Source organism: Carettochelys insculpta, chromosome 3 (genome assembly GCF_033958435.1).
Source record: "Carettochelys insculpta isolate YL-2023 chromosome 3, ASM3395843v1, whole genome shotgun sequence".
Lineage (NCBI taxonomy): Eukaryota > Metazoa > Chordata > Testudines > Carettochelyidae > Carettochelys > Carettochelys insculpta.
The window spans coordinates 52,705,193-52,728,588 of NC_134139.1; the positions used below are offsets into that span (position 1 = coordinate 52,705,193).

The 23,396-nt window shown below is 45.4% G+C and overlaps 1 protein-coding gene across 5 annotated transcripts in view; it reads left to right on the plus strand.

Annotated features, from left to right (window-relative positions):
* The window catches only part of LCLAT1 (lysocardiolipin acyltransferase 1), a 196,677-nt gene that overhangs the window by 104,057 nt on the left and 69,224 nt on the right, over nt 1-23,396 (plus strand). For all 5 annotated transcript variants that reach the window (XM_074989851.1, XM_074989850.1, XM_074989853.1 and 2 more), the window contains one exon: nt 3,825-3,971. In XM_074989851.1, coding sequence (XP_074845952.1) covers nt 3,825-3,971 — 147 coding nt within the window. The remainder of the gene's footprint in view (nt 1-3,824; nt 3,972-23,396) is intronic.

A 23,396-nucleotide genomic window follows, 5' to 3' on the forward strand; every position in this document is an offset into this window, starting at 1 on the left:
AGTTTCTCCTCTTTGTTACTGAAAGGCTAAGATGGACATTTAGGCTCTAGCTGCAGTTAAAACGTGTATGGGTTGAACCTCTCTAATCCAGAACTCTATCGTCCAGCAAACTCCGTAATCCAGCATGATTTTAGTTAGCCGGACAATCACGTATCATGGGTGTGGCCAAGTTTCCTGTGGTTCCCATAAAGTTTGTTTCCTGCACTAGTCCTGGCTCTTGGTGTTCTGTGCTATTTAGCTGTAATATACCAATAAATGTCTTCAAAGAGCCCAGTAACCAGTAGAAGTGTTGGTAATGTAGAAAATAATTGACCTCCCATTGTCTAGCAAATTCTCTCATCCGGCCCGAGGTCCCGAGGGTGCACGTGAGAGAGGTTCAACCTGTCCTGGTACAGCGGTGTCAGCCACGGGTAACAGAGAATGCTACACCGGCAGAAGCCCCCATGTTGAAGTAGATAAGCTGATGTGAATGTGCTTCTTGTAATTCAGGGAGGTGGAGTTCTTACACTGGCAGGAGGCTCCTCCTGTCAGCATTTGTTGCGTCTACCCTAGGAGGCTACGCCAACATAGCTGTGCCACCATAGATATTGTAGCCTAAACTAAGGCCTGGTGTACATGGAAAAACAATTAAGTCATCTTAACCATGTTGCTCAAAGATGTGAAGAATCCACATTCTGAAGTGGTGTAGATAAGATTCTTCCTTAAACTTACCCTGCTACCTCTTGTGGAGGCGGATGCTTACGATAGTTGAAGAACCTGTCCCATCAGCCTAGGCAGTGTTTACACTGAAGCACTGTGGTGGCCTAGCAGCAGAATTGCACTGTAGACATTTACTACAGCAATGGAGGAAGTGTGTCTGGCACTCCAGTAATCCTGCCCACCATGAGGTAGTGGTTAATTCTTCTGTCAACCTAGTGGTGTCTGCACAAGGGTATAAGTGGGCATGGTTACCTCTTCCAGGCATGTGAATTTTTCACACCTCTGAGCAATTTAGCTAGGTCAAGCATGTCAAACATGCAGCCCCATCGACTTTTGGCAGCCCTGAGGCTGGGAGAAGGCCAGAGCGTAGAGCCCTGCTGGCAGCTGCAGCCTTGGGAACCCGAATGGGGCTGGGAGCTGGCCAGGGTGCAGAGGCAAAACAGCAGCTCCAGCCCTGGGGACCCTGCAGGGGCCCGTGGAATTCTGGCAGCCCTGGGGCTGGGAGCCCACTGGGGCCTGGAGTTCATTAACTTCATATTTAAATTAAAAATTATTATATATGAGCAAATAACAGTTTTACACATCATAGTTTGAGCTATTAATACAATTATAAAACAGTAAATTAATATTAAATATTAAGTTCTCAAATTTATTGTATTATATTCAGACAAAACCGCAAATATTATAAAATATGCCCAAACCATAATCAATAATAAATAATTACAACTTTCCAATAGACGTGCATGTTCTTTGGTGGCCCTGAAAGCTATCAGTTTGTTTGTTAGGCCCTCTGTAGGCTTTGAGTTGGATGTGTCTGAGCTAGGTCAACCTAAGTTCTGGGTGTAGACTAACCTGTAGTCTTAGGCTGTTACTACACATTCTCTGAAAGTTGCATGCTAATAAATGGCCGGAAATATGCTAATGAGGCACGGATGTAAATTCCCGGCGCCTCACCAGCTTAAGGTCACATGATTTGAAGTACGGGACAAGCTCTTCCAGACTCTAAAATAGCACATAGAATCACAGCCCCTGGGGGATTTTCAGGCCTCTTCTTCCTGAAAATTTTCGGGGAGAAAGGGCCTCCAGAAGGAGGACCTCCTTCTGGAAGATCCACCCAGGGTCGTGCTTCTACGTGCTGTTTTGGAGTCCGGAAGAGCTTCTTCTGGACTCCAAATCATGTGATCTTATGCTAGTGAGGCACCGGGAATTTATATCTGTGCCTCATTAGCATATTTCTATTAGCATGCCACTGAAACGGCCTTAGTGTGGGTGACAGAAGGGGAATGTCAAATGGAGGAACCCACGTAAATCTGTAAAAAAGAGAGGAAATGCTTTTTTTTTTAATTTGAGCTTGAGAGGTGCTGAGAAACAGCCAAATATTTGCACATACCAGCAAATATTATTCCTGATATACTTGTAAACATGCATGCTACTGGCTAAATTTAGAGAGAGAGTGGTAGGGCTAGGAATGTAATCCAGGAGGCTGACTCCTAGTTCATTTGTCTAAACTGTTAGATAACAGTACATCCAATAATAAACATGTCTCCTTTCTACTTGTTTAAACGGGGAATATAGTTTCTTAATGTTAAGCATAAATCCTCACAACTGTATTGGGAGTTGCATATGCATGAGGAAGGCAACACCTCAAATTATGCTAAAAAGTAGTACAAAGAAACCTTGTAGCACAAATTTCTTATACCTATTTTCTGTGTGACATTTATTTGCACATATTTGGAATCCACTTGCACATTCATTTTAATGGAAAAAAATAAAGTAGTGTGCACTTGCATTATGGATCATAATAACTAACATTATAGAATGCCTATTATTTCAAAGAACTTTACAAACTGAAAGTGGTAACATGCACTGTGTTGACCACTGAATTGCAATCACCTCTGGTTTAAGAACCTTATAGCAACTTTGCATAATAGCTTTGGGCAGAAAATTAAGAATACAAAAAATAAGCTATTGAATTTGCAGTGGAAATATAGGTTGGCAGAACTTGGTAACCAGAGGTAGAAATTTCATTGTAGTGAGTAGTGAGATGAGGTTTTTAAGGCCACATGCACAGTAGAGTGTCCCCTAACTGTTCTGGGGCTTGGGTTTAATAAAGGGAAATCCTATTATATGGGTAACGAACAGCATTTCCAGCAGCATAAGAGTGCTTCTTGAAAGACTATCTCATTGAGTTCAGCCTCTAGTTAGCATGTGGTTGAAAAAGTACCTAAAAAGTCAATTGAGTAAAAGTGCTGCTACTTTGGAAAAGTTGTAACTAAGTAAAAGTGAAATTATCTTTCTGGAAAATGACTTGAGCAAAAGTACAAACGTTGCAGCCTAATTTTACTCAGGTATGCAGAAGTAAAAAGTAGCTGTCCTGTGGAAATCTACGGTTAGTTACCTGTGTTATCACTAGGACCCATGATTTTTCATGTACAGTAAACCCTCAAGTTATGCAGGAGTTTGTGTTTCTGCAACCCCTGCCTAACTCAAATTTTCGCGCAAGTCAAGCTCTCTGGTCTGTTTCCTGGCTCCCAGCGTGGCAGAGAGCTGGGAACCAGGGGGCAGCCATGCTGCTTCTTCCCCACATGCTGGATGCGGCCCGCAAGGCTGGGGCCCCCCAACCATGTGTAGATGCTGTTTTTAAATAAAAGGTGTTGAAGCCTTTTAAAAGCTTCATCGTCGGCAGGGCCATTGTGTTTGTTGATTGGTTAGTTTCTAAAAATAAATCCTCACTGCATGATGATTGGATGCTTTGTGCATGCGGCTGTGCTTTAGCCAATCAGAATGTTGGCCTGTGAAAGTGTCAGAGGTGTGATTGAAAGTTGTGCGTAACTAGGTGTTTCTGGAAATGGTGGTAGAGTAAAAATTACAATATTTTCTTTTAAAGCATCTTGAGAAAATGTCAAAGTATCACAAAAATACTTGAGTAAAGTGCAAACCTGGCAGAGAAAATACGTGAGTAGTGTAAGTATTTCTACTTAGCTACTTTCTACCTCTGTCAGTATGATTCAGGCGCGATTTTATTTCAGTAGTTGAGAAATAAAAGTCTATAGACGCAATCAAATGAAAAGCATGCAATGAAATGTTACTAAATATGTCTATATATATTGTTAAACTTACTCTAGGTTGGGCAATGCAGGTTGCTGCCTTTATTTTCATTCAGAGGAAATGGGACGCTGACAAGAATCACTTTGAAAAGATGCTGGATTATTTCTGTGACATTCATGAACCTCTGCAACTCCTCATCTTTCCGGAAGGAACAGATCTTACAGGTAATTGTCATCTCATCTTGGATGTAATTAGTTAGATATTTGTATTGAAATAATTCCAATATGTTAGCAAAAAAGAAAGAAAGAAAGAAAAGAAAAATAAGTGTGGGCGTTTTCATAGACTGTATTAATAGATAGCCTGTATTAATAGCATACCAGTATTTTTCAAATTGGCATTTCTGTATTTAGCATTCCTACTTCAGATGAGTCTGGTAAATGCCTATTAAAAATTTCAGTGCCATTTTGATGCATGCTGCTTCTAACAGGAGAGGTATTTTAACATCTGACAAGATTGTACAGCCATGGGTAAGTCACATTGCCTATCTGTTCTTGAATTTTCTCCTCTGATGGGAACAACAACCTTTTTGTATAAATACTTGTAGATTGCTAGGGGAAAAAGTGCCAGATAAGTGCTTATTACAGTATTTTTCACTGTTCACCACTAATCTTACAGAGCACATCATTTCTAATTCTCGTCGTGCAAAATAGATTTTAAAAATGGGGAAAGAGTTTTCTCTTTGCTTTTCTGTTTTGTAGTTAATAAGGAGTTGGATGAATGCTGAGATGAACTCCTTAGCCTCTTAACATCCATACTGTTAACTTTGACCAAGGCCATTACTGCCTTGAAGGATTTAAACAGCTCCTAAAGGAACAGCTTGAGTACTGAGAGAGATCATACAGTGAGTCAGTTAAGTACGAGAAAGGGGCAGTGCATATGGCCTTTGCAATAATAATACAAAGACCATCGCTAGAACTTAGGCAAATGGTACAGAGACCACCAAATAAGAAATTCATAGTAGTTAGATGCAGAGCTGGATTAACTCTTCTTGGGGCCCAAGGCTATTAGATTTTGTGGCGGCAAAAATGAGAGGTTCAGAGTGCAGGAGGCGATTACGGGTTGAGGCAGGACGTTGGGTGGGGGGCAGGCTGTGAGAGGGCTGACGGTAGGTGTACTCTCTGGGGTGGGGCTGGGGATGAGGCACTTGGGATGCGGGTGTGGGCTCCAGGTTGGAGCCAAGGGGTTTGGAGTGCAGGAGGGGGCTCAGGGTTGGGGTTTTGGGGTCTAGGAGAGAGTTAGGAACTCAAGATGCTGCCGGAGTGTCTGGTGCAGGGCAGGTGGTTGGCTGCCGCCCCTGACAGGAGAGGAAACTGCTCCTGTCAGGGGTGGCAAGAGTCAGGCAGCTGCCCTTGACAGAAGTGTTTCACTGCTCCCATCAGGGACAACAGCCTGACAGGGCCAGTTTACTGTATGTGCATTGCAGGATTGAGGTCATGGAACTATTGTCTTAGGTGATTTCCAGACTCACATGGACACTACCTTATGGTTTACATTTCAGAGGCTTTTTCTGTGATCATCAGGTCTAGAGACTTATTTTAAATACACAGATCATGGATTACAAAATTAAGCTATCAGCGAAAACTATCAGCATGCTAAGGTAGTTTGAGTTTGTATGTTGTTCTTCATTTGGATTTAAGGAGTAAAACCAGCTTAATGTTTCAGAGAAGCCCCTAGTTCCCAACATTAACTGAACCCTGAGTGATTACTGTGAATTTCTTCCTCTAGCCCTTTTTAAAAGTTCATGAATTTCTTGTCACACCCAATATAGCCCTATCCAGCATAACACAACAAAATTCAGTGAACTATGTGGGTAGTCTCAAGCTTTTAGTGCAAGGCTTTATAAACTCCCACAATCACCTTTTGAGGTAATTGTTCCTGTCTTAGAGTTGGTAAATGGAGGCACATGGCGGATAAATGACTTTCCAAAAGTGGCAAAGCCAGGCATAGTACTCTGGTCAGAACACCCAGATTATTATTCTGTTATTTATTTAACATTTATACTTCAGCAGTGCTTAAAGGTCTCAGCCAGGTTGGACCCCATCTTGGTAGGCATCATACAAACATATGGAAACTGATCATTCCTACCCCTAAGATTTTCTGATCTAAAATACAAGCTATGTGACAGCTGGCTGAGACAGACAAGGGTATCAGAGTAAACAGGCTAAAAAATAGTAATAGGCTATGTGAAATTTGTGGGAAAAGCAATCTCAACTCACTCCCTGGTTATTTATTGTATGCCTTGGAGATGAGGCATTCTAACAATTGGAGATCAACCCCACCTTTTATATTTACCTATTTAAGCAGCCAACGTCGCATGTATTTCTGCCTGTGTGAGTCACACTTTTAATACCATATATGTTTTAAAATATGCTTGGATAAAAATAACAGGGTATGCACTCAAAGACCTCACAGAAGCAAACAGACTCTGACAGGAGACACCCACAAGCCTCTGATAATGTCAGTGTAGGTTTCTGTTAGACAGTGAACGTATCCATGTACAATTTGAATACACAAACTCAAATGCAACATCCATCTTTGTTTTTAGGGTATGTTTCTGTAGGTCTTTGTAGAGAAACTAAAACAATCAGAAAGGCTAGGTCTACGATACTGACTTGTGACTGTATAACTGCGTGGCTTAGGGGATATGGACAAGCCACACCCTGATTTACATAGTTACGTAGATGGAACTTCTTGTGTAAACAGCAATGTGTTGACTGGAAGGCTTCTCCTGTCAACATAGCTACCACTTCTCAGGAAGGCAGACTATCTACACAAATGGATCTCAATCCTTCCAGATTACTGTACCCCTTTCAGGAGTATTGTGTACTCCCAAATTACACCTCACTTAAAAATTGCGTGCTTACAAAATCAGACATATAAATGTAAAAGCATCACACCCTGCTTTTAAGAACAAATTGTTTACTTTCTGATTTTACCATAATATTATAAAAATCAATTGGAATATTGTACTTACATTTCAGCATATAGTGTATATAGAGCAGTTTAAGAATTAAATTTTAGTTTGCACTGACTTCTGTGGTGCTTTTTATGTAGCCTCTGTAAAATCAGATAAGTATCTAGATGAGTTGATGTAACCCTGGTGGATACATGTACTCCGTGGTTGAGAGCTACAGATCTATGCCAACAGGAAAAGCACACCTATCGCCCTAGGCAATGTCTTTACTAAGCGCTGCAACCCCTGAGCTGCACTGGTACCACTGTCACACTGTAAGCGTAGACAAGTCCAGAGGTGGCTTTTGAGTCAAACTGCTCCATGCTGTATGTTTTGTTTTCTTGCCGAAAATTTGCTAACTTCAGTGACAGTTGTAGGCAGGAAGCTCAGAAATACGCAGCTATCATGTGAACATAAAGATTTTATGATTAATTCCCGTCATCTCTTTTGGTATAAGTCATAGATTCCAGAACAGAATTTTTGCTTTGAAACCAATACTGCATATACTTTTTCAATGTTCTGTCTGACGTTCTTATACCATCGCTTTTAGACTATGGTTCTTAGTACAGCAAACTCTTTGATAGCCGACATTCTATCATCTGGAACTTTCAAATAACCAGCATTTTAACCATAAGTAAATTTTAGTTACTTTTTGCATAATTACAGTATAGTGAAAATAAAAACACAGCAAATACAGTGCACAATATTACTGTTATTGGTAAATAAAGTACTCTGCATGCATTTTGGTTTGTTTATTAATGGGCTCATCTATCTTGTCCCCCTCCTTCAAAGGGGATATGTAAATGAGCCTGACTGGAGAATAGCAGTGAGGTGCTGTACTACATATGCAGCACCTCATTAGTATAGTTCCCACCACTTGAACTTCAAAGCTGCTAACTATGCAGTAGCGACAAGCAGTGTGGTCTTGGGCACTTCAAAGTACCTGTGCAACTTCAAAGTTCCCTTGATCCCAAAACGTTTTGAGAGTAAGGGAACTTTGAAGTTGTGTGGACACGTCAAAGTGCCCATGGCCACACTGCTTGCCACCGCTTCGAAGTTAGCAACTTCCAAGTTTCGCGTGGTGGGAATTATGCTAATGAGGTGCTGCATATGCAGCGCGGCACCTCATTGCTATTCTCCGATTGGGCTCTTTTACATGCCCCTTTAGAAGGAGGGAGCTAGTGTAGACAAACCCAATATGTAATCTTGTTTTTGTTTAGTGTTATGCCTTGCTAGGTATACCTCTTTATTATCTAGAATATATGACTATCCTTCAACCTCCTGGCCCCAGGGCTGCTGGATATGAATGAGTTTACTGTTCCCATGGAACTGAGTCTTCTGGGTACTCCGTTACATTTTAGCTTGAAAAAGAGGTCATTAAATTCCATGAAATGTTTGTTCTGTTTTTCTTGTGAACGGTGAAAGGCTCAAAACAATGAGAACCATTTTAGCTATCTGATAGGTGAAGGATTGCAGACAACCTCCGATACATTGAAAATTTTAGGATATGAAACGTTTACGTATCAGGCATTCATCAAGTTCCAGATTTACTTTACTTTTGAAACTGCAGCTCGTTTTCCATAAAAACAGATTGTTTCTGCTTATTATTTCTCTCCTTCCTCTTAAATATTTACAGTATAGCTTAAGCTTTCCATTTTTAATTCTCTCTCAACTGTAATGCCTTGGTAGAAAGAAAATATTTAATAGATACTATCAAATTAATGTCATGATTCTTCATTTAATAAATACTAACAAATTAATGCACTCACTTCTTCTTGAGAGTTGTCTTGTGTGTGTCTCTGGCTGCAGTCATCCTTAGGATGCACCTTCTGGAAAAGGAATCTTATTAGTGACATTTTAACATTACTCTGAATTGATATGAAATTCCACCCTTTCTTTTTCCACTTATCTGCCTCTAAGACAATTTGTAAGAAATGAACCAAGCAGAAGCTGGTGTCATATATATGGAGATACACATCTCGTAGAACTGGAAGGGACCTCGGGAAGTCATTAAATCCGGTCCCCTACCGTCTTCGCAGGACCAAGCACCATCCCTTTTTTATTTATTTATTTTTTTAAATCTATTTGCCCCAGATCCCTAAATGGCCCCCTCAAAGACTGAATGTACAACCCTTCATTTAGTAGGCCAATGATTGAACCACTGAGCTGTAAGCTTTATTGTTAACGCAGGTTGACTCTTTCTAGTCTGGCACACTCTCCTCTGGCAACATCCATAATCTGGCATTACTTTAGTTAATCGGACAACCACTTATCATGGGTGTGGCCAAGTTTCCCATGGTCCCATAAAGTTTGTTTACAGCCACCTGGCTGTCAGTGTTCTGTGCTGCTGTTTAGCTCTGATTCACCCCTAAATGTCTTCTAAGAGCTTAGTGAGAAGTGGAATGCTAGACAGTGGTAATGGTGGTAATGCTGCTAGACAATATTGCCCTCCTGGTCTGGCAAATTCTCTCATCCAGGACTGGATTGGTTCCGAGAGTGCTGGACAAGAGAGGTTCAACCTGCAGAAGTAAAGTCAAATGAACACAGAGAAGTTTGCATAACATATCTCATCTGAATTCTTTGCAACTGTGGGATACATTCCCTCAGCTTAGTTGCAGTGAAAAAAAGAAAATGCCTTACATTTCTAGAGACTACTGTCCAGCCTTTCCCCTTGCATCAGGCAGCCTCAGCCATTCACTCTTCCTGTTTTTAAATGTGCCATTTGACAGATTTATGTTAACCAATGGACTACGTCTACATGAGAAGCAGCTGTAAACAGAAGTAACTGCCGGAAGGAATTTCCCAGCAAAACTTCTGTTGACACATTGCATCTACACATAAAAGCAAATCGAAAGAGCAAGACACTCTGTTGACAGAGAGCAGCCAGACTGCCTGGTCCTCTCTCGACAGAACAGCAGACCAGAAGCTCTGCAGGCAGGGCTGCCTGGTGAATCGGAAGCCCTGTCTGTCAACCAAAGGGCCCTAGAGCATCTACACAGCTGTTTTCTCAGTAGAACACTGTCGAGAGAGGCGTTACACCTGAACAAAGAGAGGTATACTGCTGCCGGTGGATGTTCTGGGTTTTGTTGCCAAAGCGCATTTTGTATGTAGATGCTCCATGGGGTTTTCTAACAAAAGCCTGGTTTTGCTGGAAAAACTGTCTTATGTAGATGTAGCCATGCGGTTTGCATGTAGAGACAAGGCCTTTTGCTCTCTGCCAAGATTTATTTGTCAAATCTCTATTCAGTGGTTTTATCTGATCTTGGACGTCTTCTTTCCTGACCCTTAGCCACCTTAATAAGGCAATGTGATTGAATTTTGACTTATGTGTCAGTTTTTCTCAGCTTAAATGTTACATTAATGCAAGTCTATCTGTACATGTACTGTCTTATTAGTACATCTATGAAATATATCTAAGTTGAGATGTCTCTCATCTAAGTCGAATGTGTTTGCCTCATCAGTTTCTCTTACCAAGGTTTCCACTTGCTATGAAATACAAATTGACAGGCACAAAATTCTGTGTCTGGTGTGATAGAAATAGCAATTTCCTGCAATATCCTAATCAAACTTTACTGACATAACTTTTCTGTATCTTGGGAGAAAGTTATATTAAAAAGGTAAATGTTCATGTGTCGTATGCTTGCATCTTGCATCTCTGGAGGAGACAAGAATAATATAAAATTTGAGAAGTATTTTGTAAGTGTGAATTATATAATTCAGGTTGAACTTTTTTAATCTGGCACCCCTAGGACCTGGCAGGTGCTGAATGAGTGAATTTGCCAAACCATGGGAAGTCAATATTGTCTAGCAGGATTACCAACACTGCTAAAGCTTACTGGGCTCTTAGAAAACATTTAGGGGTAATTTAGAGCTAAATAACAGCTCAGAACACTGAGAGCCAGGACTGATGGCTGCAAACTAACTTTATGGGACCTCAGGAAACTTGGCCACACCCATAAGTGGTCGTCCAGCTACCTAAAATCATGCCGGATTATGAATGTTGCCAGATGAGAAGCTCCAGATTAGAGGTGTTCAACTTGTAGTGTGAATTATACAAGTGCTAAAATCAGTGAAACCAAAAGCCCTAGAAGGGAAGAACACAGACAGAAGTCTCAGTAGACTTTTTGAGACAAAGAGAGAATGAAAAATGGATTAAGAAACATTGGCTGGTTGAGCTATACAAAGAAAAAGCAGCTCAACACTGAGGAACAGACAAAGACGTAGCGAGTCAACTTGCTGTGTTTTAATGACCAGAAAAAGAAGGATGTTTCAGCTTTGCAGGGAACATAAGCCCACTGGCAGAGGGCTCAACAGGCAGGGCAGCTCTTGGTGCCAACTCCTCAGAGAGAAGCAGGGAGAAAGTGGATGAAAGCAGCATGTCCGTACCTAGTACATCACTGCTACAGGGAGTTGCAGACAGATCAACGAGTGTACGCAAGGCTGCAGCTGGACAGGGACAGTGCAAGTGTGGACATTCAGCTGCCTGTAGAGCTGGAGCAAGAGGCAGTAGAAGAGAGAAGTGGAGAGCCAGTGCAAGGAGAAGAAGGAAGATTATCGATATCAGCTTGGGATCGAAAAATTGCACCAGCAGAACTGTAGTCTGGGAGATGAAGCCAGATTATAGCAGCATTCCTAATGGGTGGCGCATACTCCATATTACTTCCTGGCTTTAGGAAAGGGGTTCACACAGATGTGTTTCTGAATGCTTTTGAAATGGTGTATAAATTGAACAATAAATTGAGCAGGAGAAATGGTGTGGTATCTGACTCCACTACTCTTCAAGACAAAACGCCTTGTCCATTTTCACACATACGGACAAAGAGGATAATAAAGATTATGAGCTTTTTAAATAAGCTTCATTGCAAAAATTTAAACTGATCCCTGAAGCATCTTACAAAATTTTATGGGGAGTTAAGAAAAAAAGCGGCATGCACTGTGCTGAGGCGTCAGCTCAAATTGTGAGTTAGATAAGGAAATTGAGAACTGGTTTTGGGATTGCCAAAGTCAATGAGGCATATGAATTAACAGATACAGAACAGTTCTGTGAACTCTGCACTGCCACTGCTCCTTTCCCTTCTCCCCACTTCTGGAAATCACAATTAATAGAAAAGAATGGTAGAGACATGACCAAACCAACCAATATGCAGATAATTGTTCTAGAGCTGAGAGGAGAATCAAAGGACAAAGCTGATCTACCGAGAATGGAGAGGGGGACTTGCCAGAAGAGAGAGAGGGCTAAAGCAGACCTGGGAAGAAGGCAAACAGGCCCAAAAAAGGCATCTGCGGAGCTGATCTATATTTTATTACCACAAGATTACACTGGGTAACCAGGGAGTTGAGCAGCCTGGGAAAACTCCACTCAGGCAGCAGAGGGACTTGGTGTCATTCACCTTCCAAGAGTGGCGATGGCTGAGGAGCCTGGAGCCTAGGCCTTGCTGGACTGTGGAGGGAGAATGCAGGTGACAGCAGGGATTATGATATAGTCTATCATCGTGCTCTCTGAGGTAATATTTTGTTTGTTTTTCAATCTTTGACTTATAAATCAATATATGTGTGCTTTATTTAGCAGTACAGTACAGTACAGTAGTATCCTTCAGTCTACGTAGACTATGGAACATGCCCTTCGTAGTTCTGTTTGGCATCCTCATTTGCAGCGTCGGCTGTGACTGTGGAGACCCACACGAGAGTGACAGTCCTTGCTGCATCTGTTGCATATGTAATGGGTGTCTGGCAGTCCTTGCTGTGCTTTCTGTGGGCTCGCTTCTCGTTTGCTAGCTGTCTGATCCTCAACTCACCCTTCTGAAGGCCCTTGTATAGTTCCTGCCTCCATCTGCTGCGATCGTCTGCCGGCTCCTCCCAGCTGTCTGGCTTGATGTCTACTTCCCTGAGGTCCCTCTTGCACACATCTTTGTAGTGCAGCTGGAGGTGTCCAGGAGGTCTTTTGCCAGAGGCTAGTTCACCATACAGCATGTCTTTTGGGATCCTTCCATCATTCATCCTGTGGACGTGGCCAAGCCAGTGGAGCTGCCGCTGCCTGAGGAGGGTGTGCATAGTTGGGATTCCAGCTTGCTCAAGGATGGTAGTGTTGGACACTCTGTCCTTCCACGATATTCCAAGGATGCGCCTGAGGCAGCGCAAGTGGAAGACGTTCATCCTCTTTTCCTGGCGGGCGTACAGGGTCCAAGTCTTGCTGCTGTAAAGGAGGGTGCTGAGAATGCAGGCTCTGTAGACTTGCATTTTGCTTTACCGATCCTCCTATTTAGCTCAGTCTCCAAGGACAGGGTGTCAGTGATGGTGGACCCGAGGTAAACGAACTCGTGGACAACCTCTAACATATAGTTGTCAATGCTGATTGATGGAGAAACAGCAACGTCCTGACCAAGTATGTTTGTCTTCTTTAGGCTGACGGAGAGCCCAAAGTCCTTGCATGCTTTGGAGAACTGATCCAGCAGTTTCTGAAGCTGGTCTTCTATGTGTGACACAACAGCATCATCATCTGCGAACAGCATATCTCTGATGAGGACTTCCCACACCTTAGATTTAGCTTTCAGCCTTGCAAGATTAAACAGTTTCCCATCAGATCTTGTGTGCAAAAAGATGCCCTCTGTTGAAGATCCAAAGGCGTGTTTAAGTAGGAGTGCGAAGAAGATCCCAAACAATGTCGGAGCAAGGACGCATCCTTGTTTGACGCCGCTCCTGATGCTGAAAGCATCCGATAATGTGCCATCGTATTGGACGGTTCCTCTCATGTCTTCGTGGAAAGACTGGATCATCTTGAGTAACCGTGGCACACATCCTATCTTGTGGAGCAGTTTGAACAGTCCATCCCTGCGGACCAAGTCGAAGGCCTTGGTTAGGTCGATTAAGGCAATATAGAGTGGCTTCCTCTGCTCCCTGCATTTTTCCTGCAGCTGCCTCAGAGAGAAGACCACGTCAACAATAGATCTCTCTGCGTGGAGTCTGCACTGTGATTCAGGATACACCCTCTCAGCAATCTTCTGGAGTCTGCCGAGGATGACGCGAGCGAACAGTTTACCAGTGATGCTTAGGAGGGAGATTCCACTGTAATTGTTGCAGTCGCTTCTGTCTCCTTTGTTCTTATACAAGGTTACGATGTTAGCGTCGTGCATGTCCTGTGGAACCTCTCCCTCTCTCCAGCACAGGCACAGTAGCTCATGTAGGGGTTGCAGGAGAGTGTCTGTGGCACACTTGATTACCTCTGGTGGTATACCATCCTGGCCTGGGGCCTTCCTACTGCAATATTGTCGATGGCTTTGTTCAGTTCATCCACAGTTGGTTCCTGGTCCAGGTCGTCCATTACTGGTAGGAGTTCGACGGTATCGAGGGCTGAGTCGACCACAATGCTCTTGCATGAGTACAGCTCGGAGTAGTACTCGACCCATCTCTCCATCTGTTTGGCTTTGTCAGTGATGACTTCACCAGATTTGGATTTCAGAGGTGCCATCTTGTTCTGGGTGGGTCCTAATGCCTTCTTGATGCTCTCGTACATTCCCCTGAGGTTACCAAAGTCAGCACTGGTCTGGATGCTGCTGCATAGCTCGAGCCAGTAGTTGTTGGCACAGTGCCTGGCCGTCTGCTGCACTGTTTTTTTGGCTGCTCTGAGCGCTTGCAGGGTATTCTGGCTTGGCGAACGTTTGTACTCCAGGAGCGCAGTGTGCTTTTTTTCGATGGCTGGAATCATCTCATCAGAGTTAGCTTCGAACCAGTCATTTGTGTTTCTAGCTCTTCTTCCAAACACCGACAAGCCCGTGTTGTACATTGTATCCCTCAGATGCTGCCATCTGGGTGTCACATCAGCACCCCCAGGGTTGCTGCGCAGATTCTTCTCGAGGGTCGCGCTGAACTTTTCAGCTTTCTCTGAGTTAGCTGTCTTTCTGGCATCGATGCGGGGCCTTCCAGTTGGTTTAGAGGGGTGCAGCTTCTTGGGAATCACCTTGAGTTTGGAGCAAACTAACGAGTGATCTGTATCGCAGTCAGCCTATAATAGCTGCATGTCAGAAGGACGTTTTTGAGGTTATCACGTCTAGTGATGACCACATCTAGTTGATGCCAGTGTTTCGAGCGTGGGTGTCTCCACGACACTCTGTGCTGTGGCTTGGTTTGGAAAAATGTGTTTGTGATGCACAGATTGTGGTACGTGCAAAGTTCGAGAAGACGCTGACCATTTTCATTCATTTTTCCCACACCAAAGTGTCCTAAGCAGGAAGGCCACAAGTCACGATCGGCTCCAACTCTCGCATTGAAGTCATCCAGAATATACAGTTGTTAGCACAAATACCTGCTCGCGATGGCAGCACTAAGCACGTCATAAAACTTGTCTTTTACTTCTGGTGCGGTGTACAGGGTTGGGGTGTAAGCGCTGATCAGGTGGACAGGACCGGCGCGAGTTTGAAGTATGACCTGAAGGAGTCTTTCTGATCCACCCATGACTAATTCCACCATTTGTAGAAGGGTGTTTCTGATGGCGAAGCCAACACCATGCTCCCTGGGTTCTTCTCGGGCTTTACCCTGCCAGAAAGAGGTGTAGTCCTTTTCCTTTAGACATCCCGAATCTGCAAGACGTGTCTCTTGCAGAGCAGCAGTGTCAACTTGGAGCCTCTTCAGTTCCTCATTGATGACAGCGATCTTTCGGGTGTCGCTGATATCCTGAAGATCTTCAGTCGGACCTGTCAGCATGGTCCTCACATTCCAGCAAGCAAGCTTAAGACTTTGATGGTTTCCTTTTCTTGTTGATTTTCTTATTGGTTTGCCTGGTGCTCAGCTTTCAGGTCACTTGTCAGGTTTGGGAATCTTAAGCCTCACGCACCCAGTGAGGCAGGTGAACTGTGGCGGGACAGTACCCTATTGGCTGGGGGCTACCCAGCTTGAGGCGGGCAGGGACTGTCCAGTGAGATGCGATGATCTCTCCCACCGTCGGAGGCAACCCCTGGCGCTCGTTCTCTATGCCAATCAAGCAAGAGCTTATAACCGGTATCTGTTACTTCCCGTGTTGGTTCAACGCTGTTAGCGATGCTGGAGTACCTCTCCAGGCGCGAGCTTGGGCGATTATTGGGACCCTGGGCTGCCCAGACGCCAGTGTTCCCCGCTTGGCTTTACTGATATAGTCCAAAGGAGAGGATAACCTCTATGTCTGGTAACAGCTCAGCTGCAGGAGTTGCCAGGTCAATGCCAGAAGTTGGCACAGAACCGCCTTAGGACTCCCCTCTGGATTTTCTGTCAGGGTTTATTCCCTTAGCCTTGCTCCTTTCCAGGATAACCCACAAGGCAGTGGGGCATGGAGAATGTGGGTACGGTCCCACTACCTCTTTCACCTCCCTGGTGCCACATGTCCCCAAAGCTCCCCATGACGACCACCTCGCCTCCCCAGGACCCTCCTTCCCACCCCTCTGCCTCTCATCGGCTACCATCACCCCCCAGATCCTCCCTCCCTGTCCCCTTTTCCCCCATCCACTCCCGTGTCTCCCAACTGTACCACACTGTCCCCTATCAGTTCTCGTCCCCAGGCCTCGCTTCCCTTGGCCTCTCCGCACCTGGCCACACTCTGCTGCAGCCCCACATCCTTCAGGAAGGCGCTGATCTCACAGCCCAGCCACACCTGGGTCCCAGCCAAAGCTACCAACTCTTCATCTGGCTACGGCTGTCCCTGGAGCCCCACAGATCTGGTGCGGCGCGTGCATGCAGGGAGCGCAGGACTGGGCCTAGAAGCCATGCAGTCTGGGCCAGCATGCCGCAAACAGCCTCCGTGGGTGCTGCCATCCTCACAGCCATACCAGATGCCCCAAAACCACTTGCCCACCACTGACATCCCTCGATCTCGCCCCCCCTGCTCCTCATGCTGCAGCAGGTCCCTCAGCTCCAGCCAGCAGTTGGGGATGATGCTGCCTCTTACACCTGAAGTGGTAACTAGCTCCCTCTAAGCTCCCCTCTCAAAACTCCCTCCTGTTTGCATGCTCCCTGGTTGCATGCCAGCAGGGCTTTAGAGCTCTGGCCTACCTGAGAGAGCCCCTCCCTCTGACTACCCCTCAGCCAATCGGCACACAGCCTGAGCACATTATTTATTTATTTATTTAGCAGATTAAGGCAAAAATTGATCATCTATCTTCTCCCTGTTTAGCGCTCCAGAATATGCTAGGTGCCTCTCAGTATGAATGGGACATGAGGTCTGTGCCTCACTCAATCTTAATTACCAGGAGAGGTACCAAAAGGAACAAAGGAGGGAGATGGGATGAGGGCAACATCAATAACATAACCTATTTATTCAATGAAGACTGTTGCAGAGATCATGGATGGGAGGGAGGAAATTGAATGTCACAGCTGTAATTTCAGTACTTTCACCTAAAATTAACTCTTAGTCTATTTTCTTTATTATTTAATTTCAGATGGGTTATTTGGTTGGTTTTGTATATAATCCTGCACTAGACGATTGTGGCAGTGATGATGAATTCTGAGAGGATGTGGCATAGTAAAACTAATGCTGAAATAACTGAAGTCCTTGCACGTTAACTTCCTACTGCTAAAGTTCCCAATCGATATTCAAAAAACATTTGTATATGTTAATACGTTTTCTAAAGTATCCTCACTCCAATCTGTGCTTCTCTGCCAAAGATGACTGAAAGAGAAATTCAGGTTTCAAGCCTTATTTAAAAAAAAAAATAAAAAGTCTAAACTCATCCCTCCCTATACAAGCACAGTTGGTTCCCAGCTTTCTGCTCATAGAAAACTCGTAAGAGGTACAGTAAATTACCATTAAAGTACATGTAAAAGTCTCTGGTTCTTAATGCTCCTAACTCAGGGAAGGAGTGGCAGCATGTGGCACTGCCTTGGAAAGCTAAGTGAACCTTGGGTGGTGGGCGGTTTGTGGGGGGTTAAAGGCTAGGGCAGTTTGGGGCCATGAGTGGGAGGGAGGGTTAAAACCTGGTGGCGGCTCCGGTGGAGGAGGTGGTAGCAGCTTGTTCCTCCAGGCTGCAGCAGCCGTAACCGGGGGGTTTGGGGTGGGGGGGGCGTTGTGCAGGGAACTGCAGTCTGGGAGAATGTCGGGACTTAGTGGGATGGGGTGTGTGTGCAAGGAGTTGCTGCAGGGGGAGTGTTTGGGAGCAGGTGGGGCTGCATATCTCCCTACCCCCGCAACCACGGACCCCATGGCTGGAGCTGAGGTAGCTGCGGGTCTCCCCATCCCCCAGTCAGGGACTCTGCAGCTGGAGCTGAGCTGTTTGCGGTTCTCCCTATGCCCTAACCAGGGACCCTGCGGCTGGAGGTGAGCCGGCTGCGGGTCTCCCCGCGCCCTGGCCAAGGACCCCGCGGCTGGCTCATATAAGCAGGCGAAGTTCACTCACATAGTGAACAATGGTAAGTATATGTGTCCCTCATTTTAGCGAGTACTCGTATATAAAGTACTCATTTAATGAGGGATGAGTGTACTTTGTTTAAACTCACCAAGTTTAGTCTTCAAAAGCATCTTAAGTCGCTTACATAATTTAAGGTATTCTTGAAAACAGTACCCATCACCAGTGTGTGTTTGTACCTCCTGATTAACACATCAACAAGAAGTATAAACACACTGGTAGGTCTCATCCCATTAATGTCAATATATAGAAATATTTGTGAAAACTCTGCTGACAAGATTGGCAGATATGGGAGGGTTTTATCATATAGGAGAGGTGGATCAGGTTGCCCAAGACTGCTACAGTAAGCAGCCATCAGGTACCAAGTGTATATTTCTTCCTCTACATGTGGTGTTTAATGAGTCAGTAAAAACAATTATTCAAAATTAAATGTTCACAGTTTACATTGTTACTGTTTAGGATTGTTTTGAAGCCAAACTGTGAGATGCTGAATGGCTGCCAACAAAACGATGGATTGCAAAGACTTTTCAGTTTCTATCAAGAAGAAATGTAGCTAATACTAGGAGACTCATGTAGAACTCTTAGGCTGTGTCTACACTAGCTCCCAACTTAGAAGGGAGCATGGCAATTAGGGTGTCAGGGGATTATTAATGCAGTGCTGCGCTGCATATGCAGCACTTCATTAAGCTAATTCTCCCCTCTGGCGACTTTGAAGTGTTAAAGTTCGAAGTGCTGGCTTGCGTGTAGCCGCAGCTCACTCGCTGGTACTTCAAAGTGCCTGGGCTATTTTGACTCCTCAAAATGTAACACTTTGAAATTGCCGCGGGGGGCAGTTAGCCTAATGAAGTGCTTGCTGCATGTGCACTGCAGCACTCCGTTAATAATCTCCCAACGCCCTTTCCCATGCTCCCTTTGAAGGTGGTAGCTAGTGTAGACACAGCCTTAGTTTTGTAAAGCTCATTTTTTATTATAAAATATTAGTGATTATTTTTAATAATGGAAGCTGATTTTTTAGAAATGTTAACGTTATTTTTGTCATCTCCATTACCATAGTCTCATGTGGAGTGTGAAATCCAGGCCCACTGATGGGGAAGAATAAAGGAGGCAATCGTCCCTGAGCCCAGCATTTTCAAGGGGCCCAGAGCTCCAGTTGCTGCTTCTCTGGGCCCCTTTGAATTGCCATGGCAGCACTGCTGCACACGGCTGTTGTGGGGGCAGGAAGAGACAGTGCTGTGGTCTAGGTGGTGCTGAGGCCTGAATGCCCTTGGCTCCACACATTCCACCCTTTGCCTTGCTCCTTCTGCATGGAAGCTTCTCCCACACCCCCTGTGCCCTGGGGCCCACAGCAGCTGTCAGTGTCCCTGGTGAAATCCATGGGGTGGACTGGTCTGAGTTCCTGGAGGGACCCAGAGGTAGGTGGTGTGCATGCTGGCTCCCCTGGGAAAGGGGGCTCTCAGTACCACCGAGGGTGGGCTGCAGGCCCTGCTGCTTGTGGAATCCGGATGGCCATGTTTCCTGGACCCTCTGGGGCTGAAGTGCAGCACTCAGCACCGCAGGTCACCCATGCAGGGAACCCCAGGGTGTGGACGTCGGGGGAGGGCATGCCCCTTGCCCTGTGCTGACCCCAGTGAAGTCGCAGGGGCCTTGCTCCAGCTGTGCCCCTACTTCCCTGAGCTCGTGGCCCCAGGCCAGCCCTGACGGAGCCCCTGGACATGGAGGGGTAGGCACAGGCAACAGGGATCCTGGCCATCCACCCCCGTCAAGGGGTAATGCCTCGGTCCTCCTGAGGCTCTCAGGCCACCCACCCAGGGCTGCTACACCCCTGTAAATAGTTCCCTCCAGCCCCCATTTGCACTTCTCTCACCCCCTTGTATATAGTTCCCTCAAGTATGCAGAGGCACAGACATTTGTAAAGTGCATGTAAACAGTTTATTGTTGTGGTTAACCCCATGTCCCCTGTGCATTGTGGGAGTGGTGGTGGGTGGGGTGTTTGTGCAGTGTGGGGGGGGGTGGTTAATGTGGCTCTCAGTTGAAGGCCTGGCACAGGGCCTCCTGTACCTGCATCCCATCCTGCTGGGCCTGGCGGCACGGGGCAGCAGGGTATTACTTGTACCAGCACCCCACCTCAGCGGCCCACTCCTATACAAATGGCTCATGTTTTGCCTCCACAAGGTTGTGGAGGGTGCAGCAGGCCCTGACCACTGCCAGGGCCCTTTGGAGGCCCACCTCCAGCTTGGCGAGGAGGCATCTGAAGCGCCCCTTCAAGCAGCCAAATGTCCGCTCATCCGTATTGTGGGCCCAGTTGAGCCACTCATTAAAATTGACTTCGGGTAGACTGCATGTGACCTGCATACAGCCTGATCAGCCAGGCTTGCAGGGGGTAGGCTGCATCTGCCATGATGCAGGGCGGCACTCTGGTGTCCCCGCCAGGGAGCTTCTGCTGGGGGATGAAGTTCCCCTTGGGTATCCAGCGGCCCAGCCCCAAGTTCCGGAACCCCCTTGTGTCATGGGCGCAGCCGGACCAGCACACATACATGCCCTGGAAGCAACTAGTGGTGCCGACGAGTGCCTGCAGGACCACACAGTGGTAGCCCTTGTGGTTTACATAGGCCCTGATGCTGTGCTCCAGGGCCTGGATGGCGATGTGTGTGCCATCCAGAGCCCTGAAGCAGTTTGGGAGGCCCAAGTCCTCGAAGCCCTGGTTGGCATCGTCCAGGTCCCCAACACAGATCAGCTGCCACAGGAGGATCTTGTTGATGGCCTGGATGAAGGTGGGCAGATATGCTCATGAGTGTGGGGCGGGGTGCAGTGTGCCTGCCTGTCCCTCTCCCCCCGCCCCCTGCACGCCTGCCTGTCCCCGTTCCCATTCCCTTGCCCCGGCCTCCGCATGTGGTGTGGGTGTGACCCGGGCATGGCTTACCTTGTGTATTTAGCAGTGTATTCCAAGCACAGCTCACATCAACTTCAATTGTGTCTGTGAGAGCTCAAGCCCCAGTGTCTTAAATCGAATACCCAGAAAAGTAAAAACATTTTATTAATGGTCATGCATGAGCAGTTTGGTTTAAGTTACTGGCTGGGTATTACATAGGGTGGTCTCAAGACAATGGCTTCTGTCTCTGCCACAGAGTCCCTTTCTCCCCCTGCATTTCTCTGCCTCATTCATTACACACCTAACAACTAGAGAGAGCAGCCTCCCTTCATACACAAACATTATTCATCCCCAGAGCAAAGAGAATGAGGCATAAATCCAATGGGAAAAACAGTGTGTGACCATATAGTTAAAGACTGTATCATAAAGGTTAGACCTCAGCTGGAATATTGTGTCCAGTTCTGGGCACCCCAATTCAAGAAAGATGTGGAGAAATTAGAGACGGTCCAGAGAAGAGCAACTTGAATGATAAAAGGTCTGGAGAACATGACTTATGAAGAAAGGCTGAAAGAATTGGGCTTGTTTAGCTTGGAAAAAAGAAGATTGAGGGGGGACATGATAGCGGTTTTCAGATATCTTAAAGGGTGTCATAAGGAGGAGGGGAAAACTTGTTCTTCTTGGCCTCTGAGGAGAGAACAAGAGGCAATGGACTTAAACTGCAGCAAGGGAAGTTTAGGTTGGACATTAGGAAAAAGTTCCTAACTGTCAGGGTGGTCAAGTACTGGAATAAGTTGCCAAGGGAGGTTGTGGAATCTCCCTCGCTGGAGATATTTAAGAACAGATTAGATAGATGTCTATCAAGGATGGTGTAGATAGTGGTCGGTCCTGCCGTCGGGGCAGGGGACTGGACTTGATGGCCTCTCGAGGCCCCTTCCGGTCCTAGTGTTCTATGATTCTATGAAAGTATTTGCATATGGGGAGCAAATGAAGTTTGCACAGTCTACCATAATGCTGGCATTTCTTAACTTTTCGGTGCTTGACTTGCAGCATCAATGATGCTCTTTTAACATAGCTTTTGGGGATATTAGATTGATATCGCCTGCACATCATTTTTTTCATTGACTGAAATGTCAATGAAAATGTCAGGAACACAAATAGTCAAGCCCCAGCTAGAAGGCTCAGCAATAAGTTCTGGGTCTGCTTGTTGCTCTCTGTTGCCATGTGCACTCTGAATACACTAAACCAGGTCTGCTCTGGTGCATGTTCTCACATCGGTCTGCCATTCCCCCTTCCTGTTTAGCAGTGTGGGGAGGATAGGATGGCTGCAAATTCCCCAACACTCGTTCATGATTTCCCTCCTATGGGGTGCAGAGACCCTCCCTTGGTAAATGTTGTTTCTCCAAATTTCTGTCAGCAGTAGGTTGTTAATGAAGTTAGCAGAATTTTTTAAACTTCTTGGCCGTGGCTACACCTCCCTTTTGGGAGGGGCATGTAAATTATGCCTGTTCAAAAATGCAAATGAGGCATTGATATAAATATTCAGCATCTCATTTGCATAATGAATGCCACCTGGCCTGTCAAAAAAGCTGATTTTTGAACTAAAAATAGCCATGTAGCTAGGGTTCCTTCAAAAAATTGTTTTGGGAAAGAAGGGTACTTTCGAGGTCGGGGCACCCTTTCGAAGGAACCCCGGCTACATGGGTATTTTTGGTTCAAAATCAGCACTTTCAACAGGCCGGGTTGCCACCATTATACAATCAAGGTGCTGAATATTCATATCAGCACCTCATTTTTATTTTCAAATGGCCATAATTTACATGCCCCTTCCGAAAGGGAGGGGTTGTGTAGCCACAGCCCTTAAATGTGGGCCAGCTAGCCATTGTGGATACTGGTTCTCAGTGGAAGAATTTTTCAGCTGTTTTAATGTTCTTCAGATTTCCTAGGGTTGGAAACTTTTAACCATAATGTTTTTGTAATGTAGCTTTATGTTGGAGCAAAATATGTTTGGATTCTTTTGATTGCATTCATTACTTTTCCCCTGGAAGTATGCCATAGTATGGCATAGTGGTTGCTGGGTAGTAGCTATTTATTATCTCCAAATTAGGTGGTTAGTAACCCTCTGTTCCACTGGTAATTTTTTAAGGACAACATCCATGAAAGAGGCTGTTCTGCATAGTATGTGGTGCTTGTTAATTTGAAAAATTGTTTAGCACATTGCTACAGAGTAGCATGTTCGTTAGTGGGAGGGTGTCTGTGTAAAGTAACATCTACCAGTGAGCCATAGAGAGAGCATGTGGTTTTGAATTAAAAAAAAGGCTTCACAGAAATGACCAGAGTGCCTTACTAACACAGGCATTAGGATTAATCTATTGTCATGCCTTTGTTTTTTGTTCTTTTTTTTTTT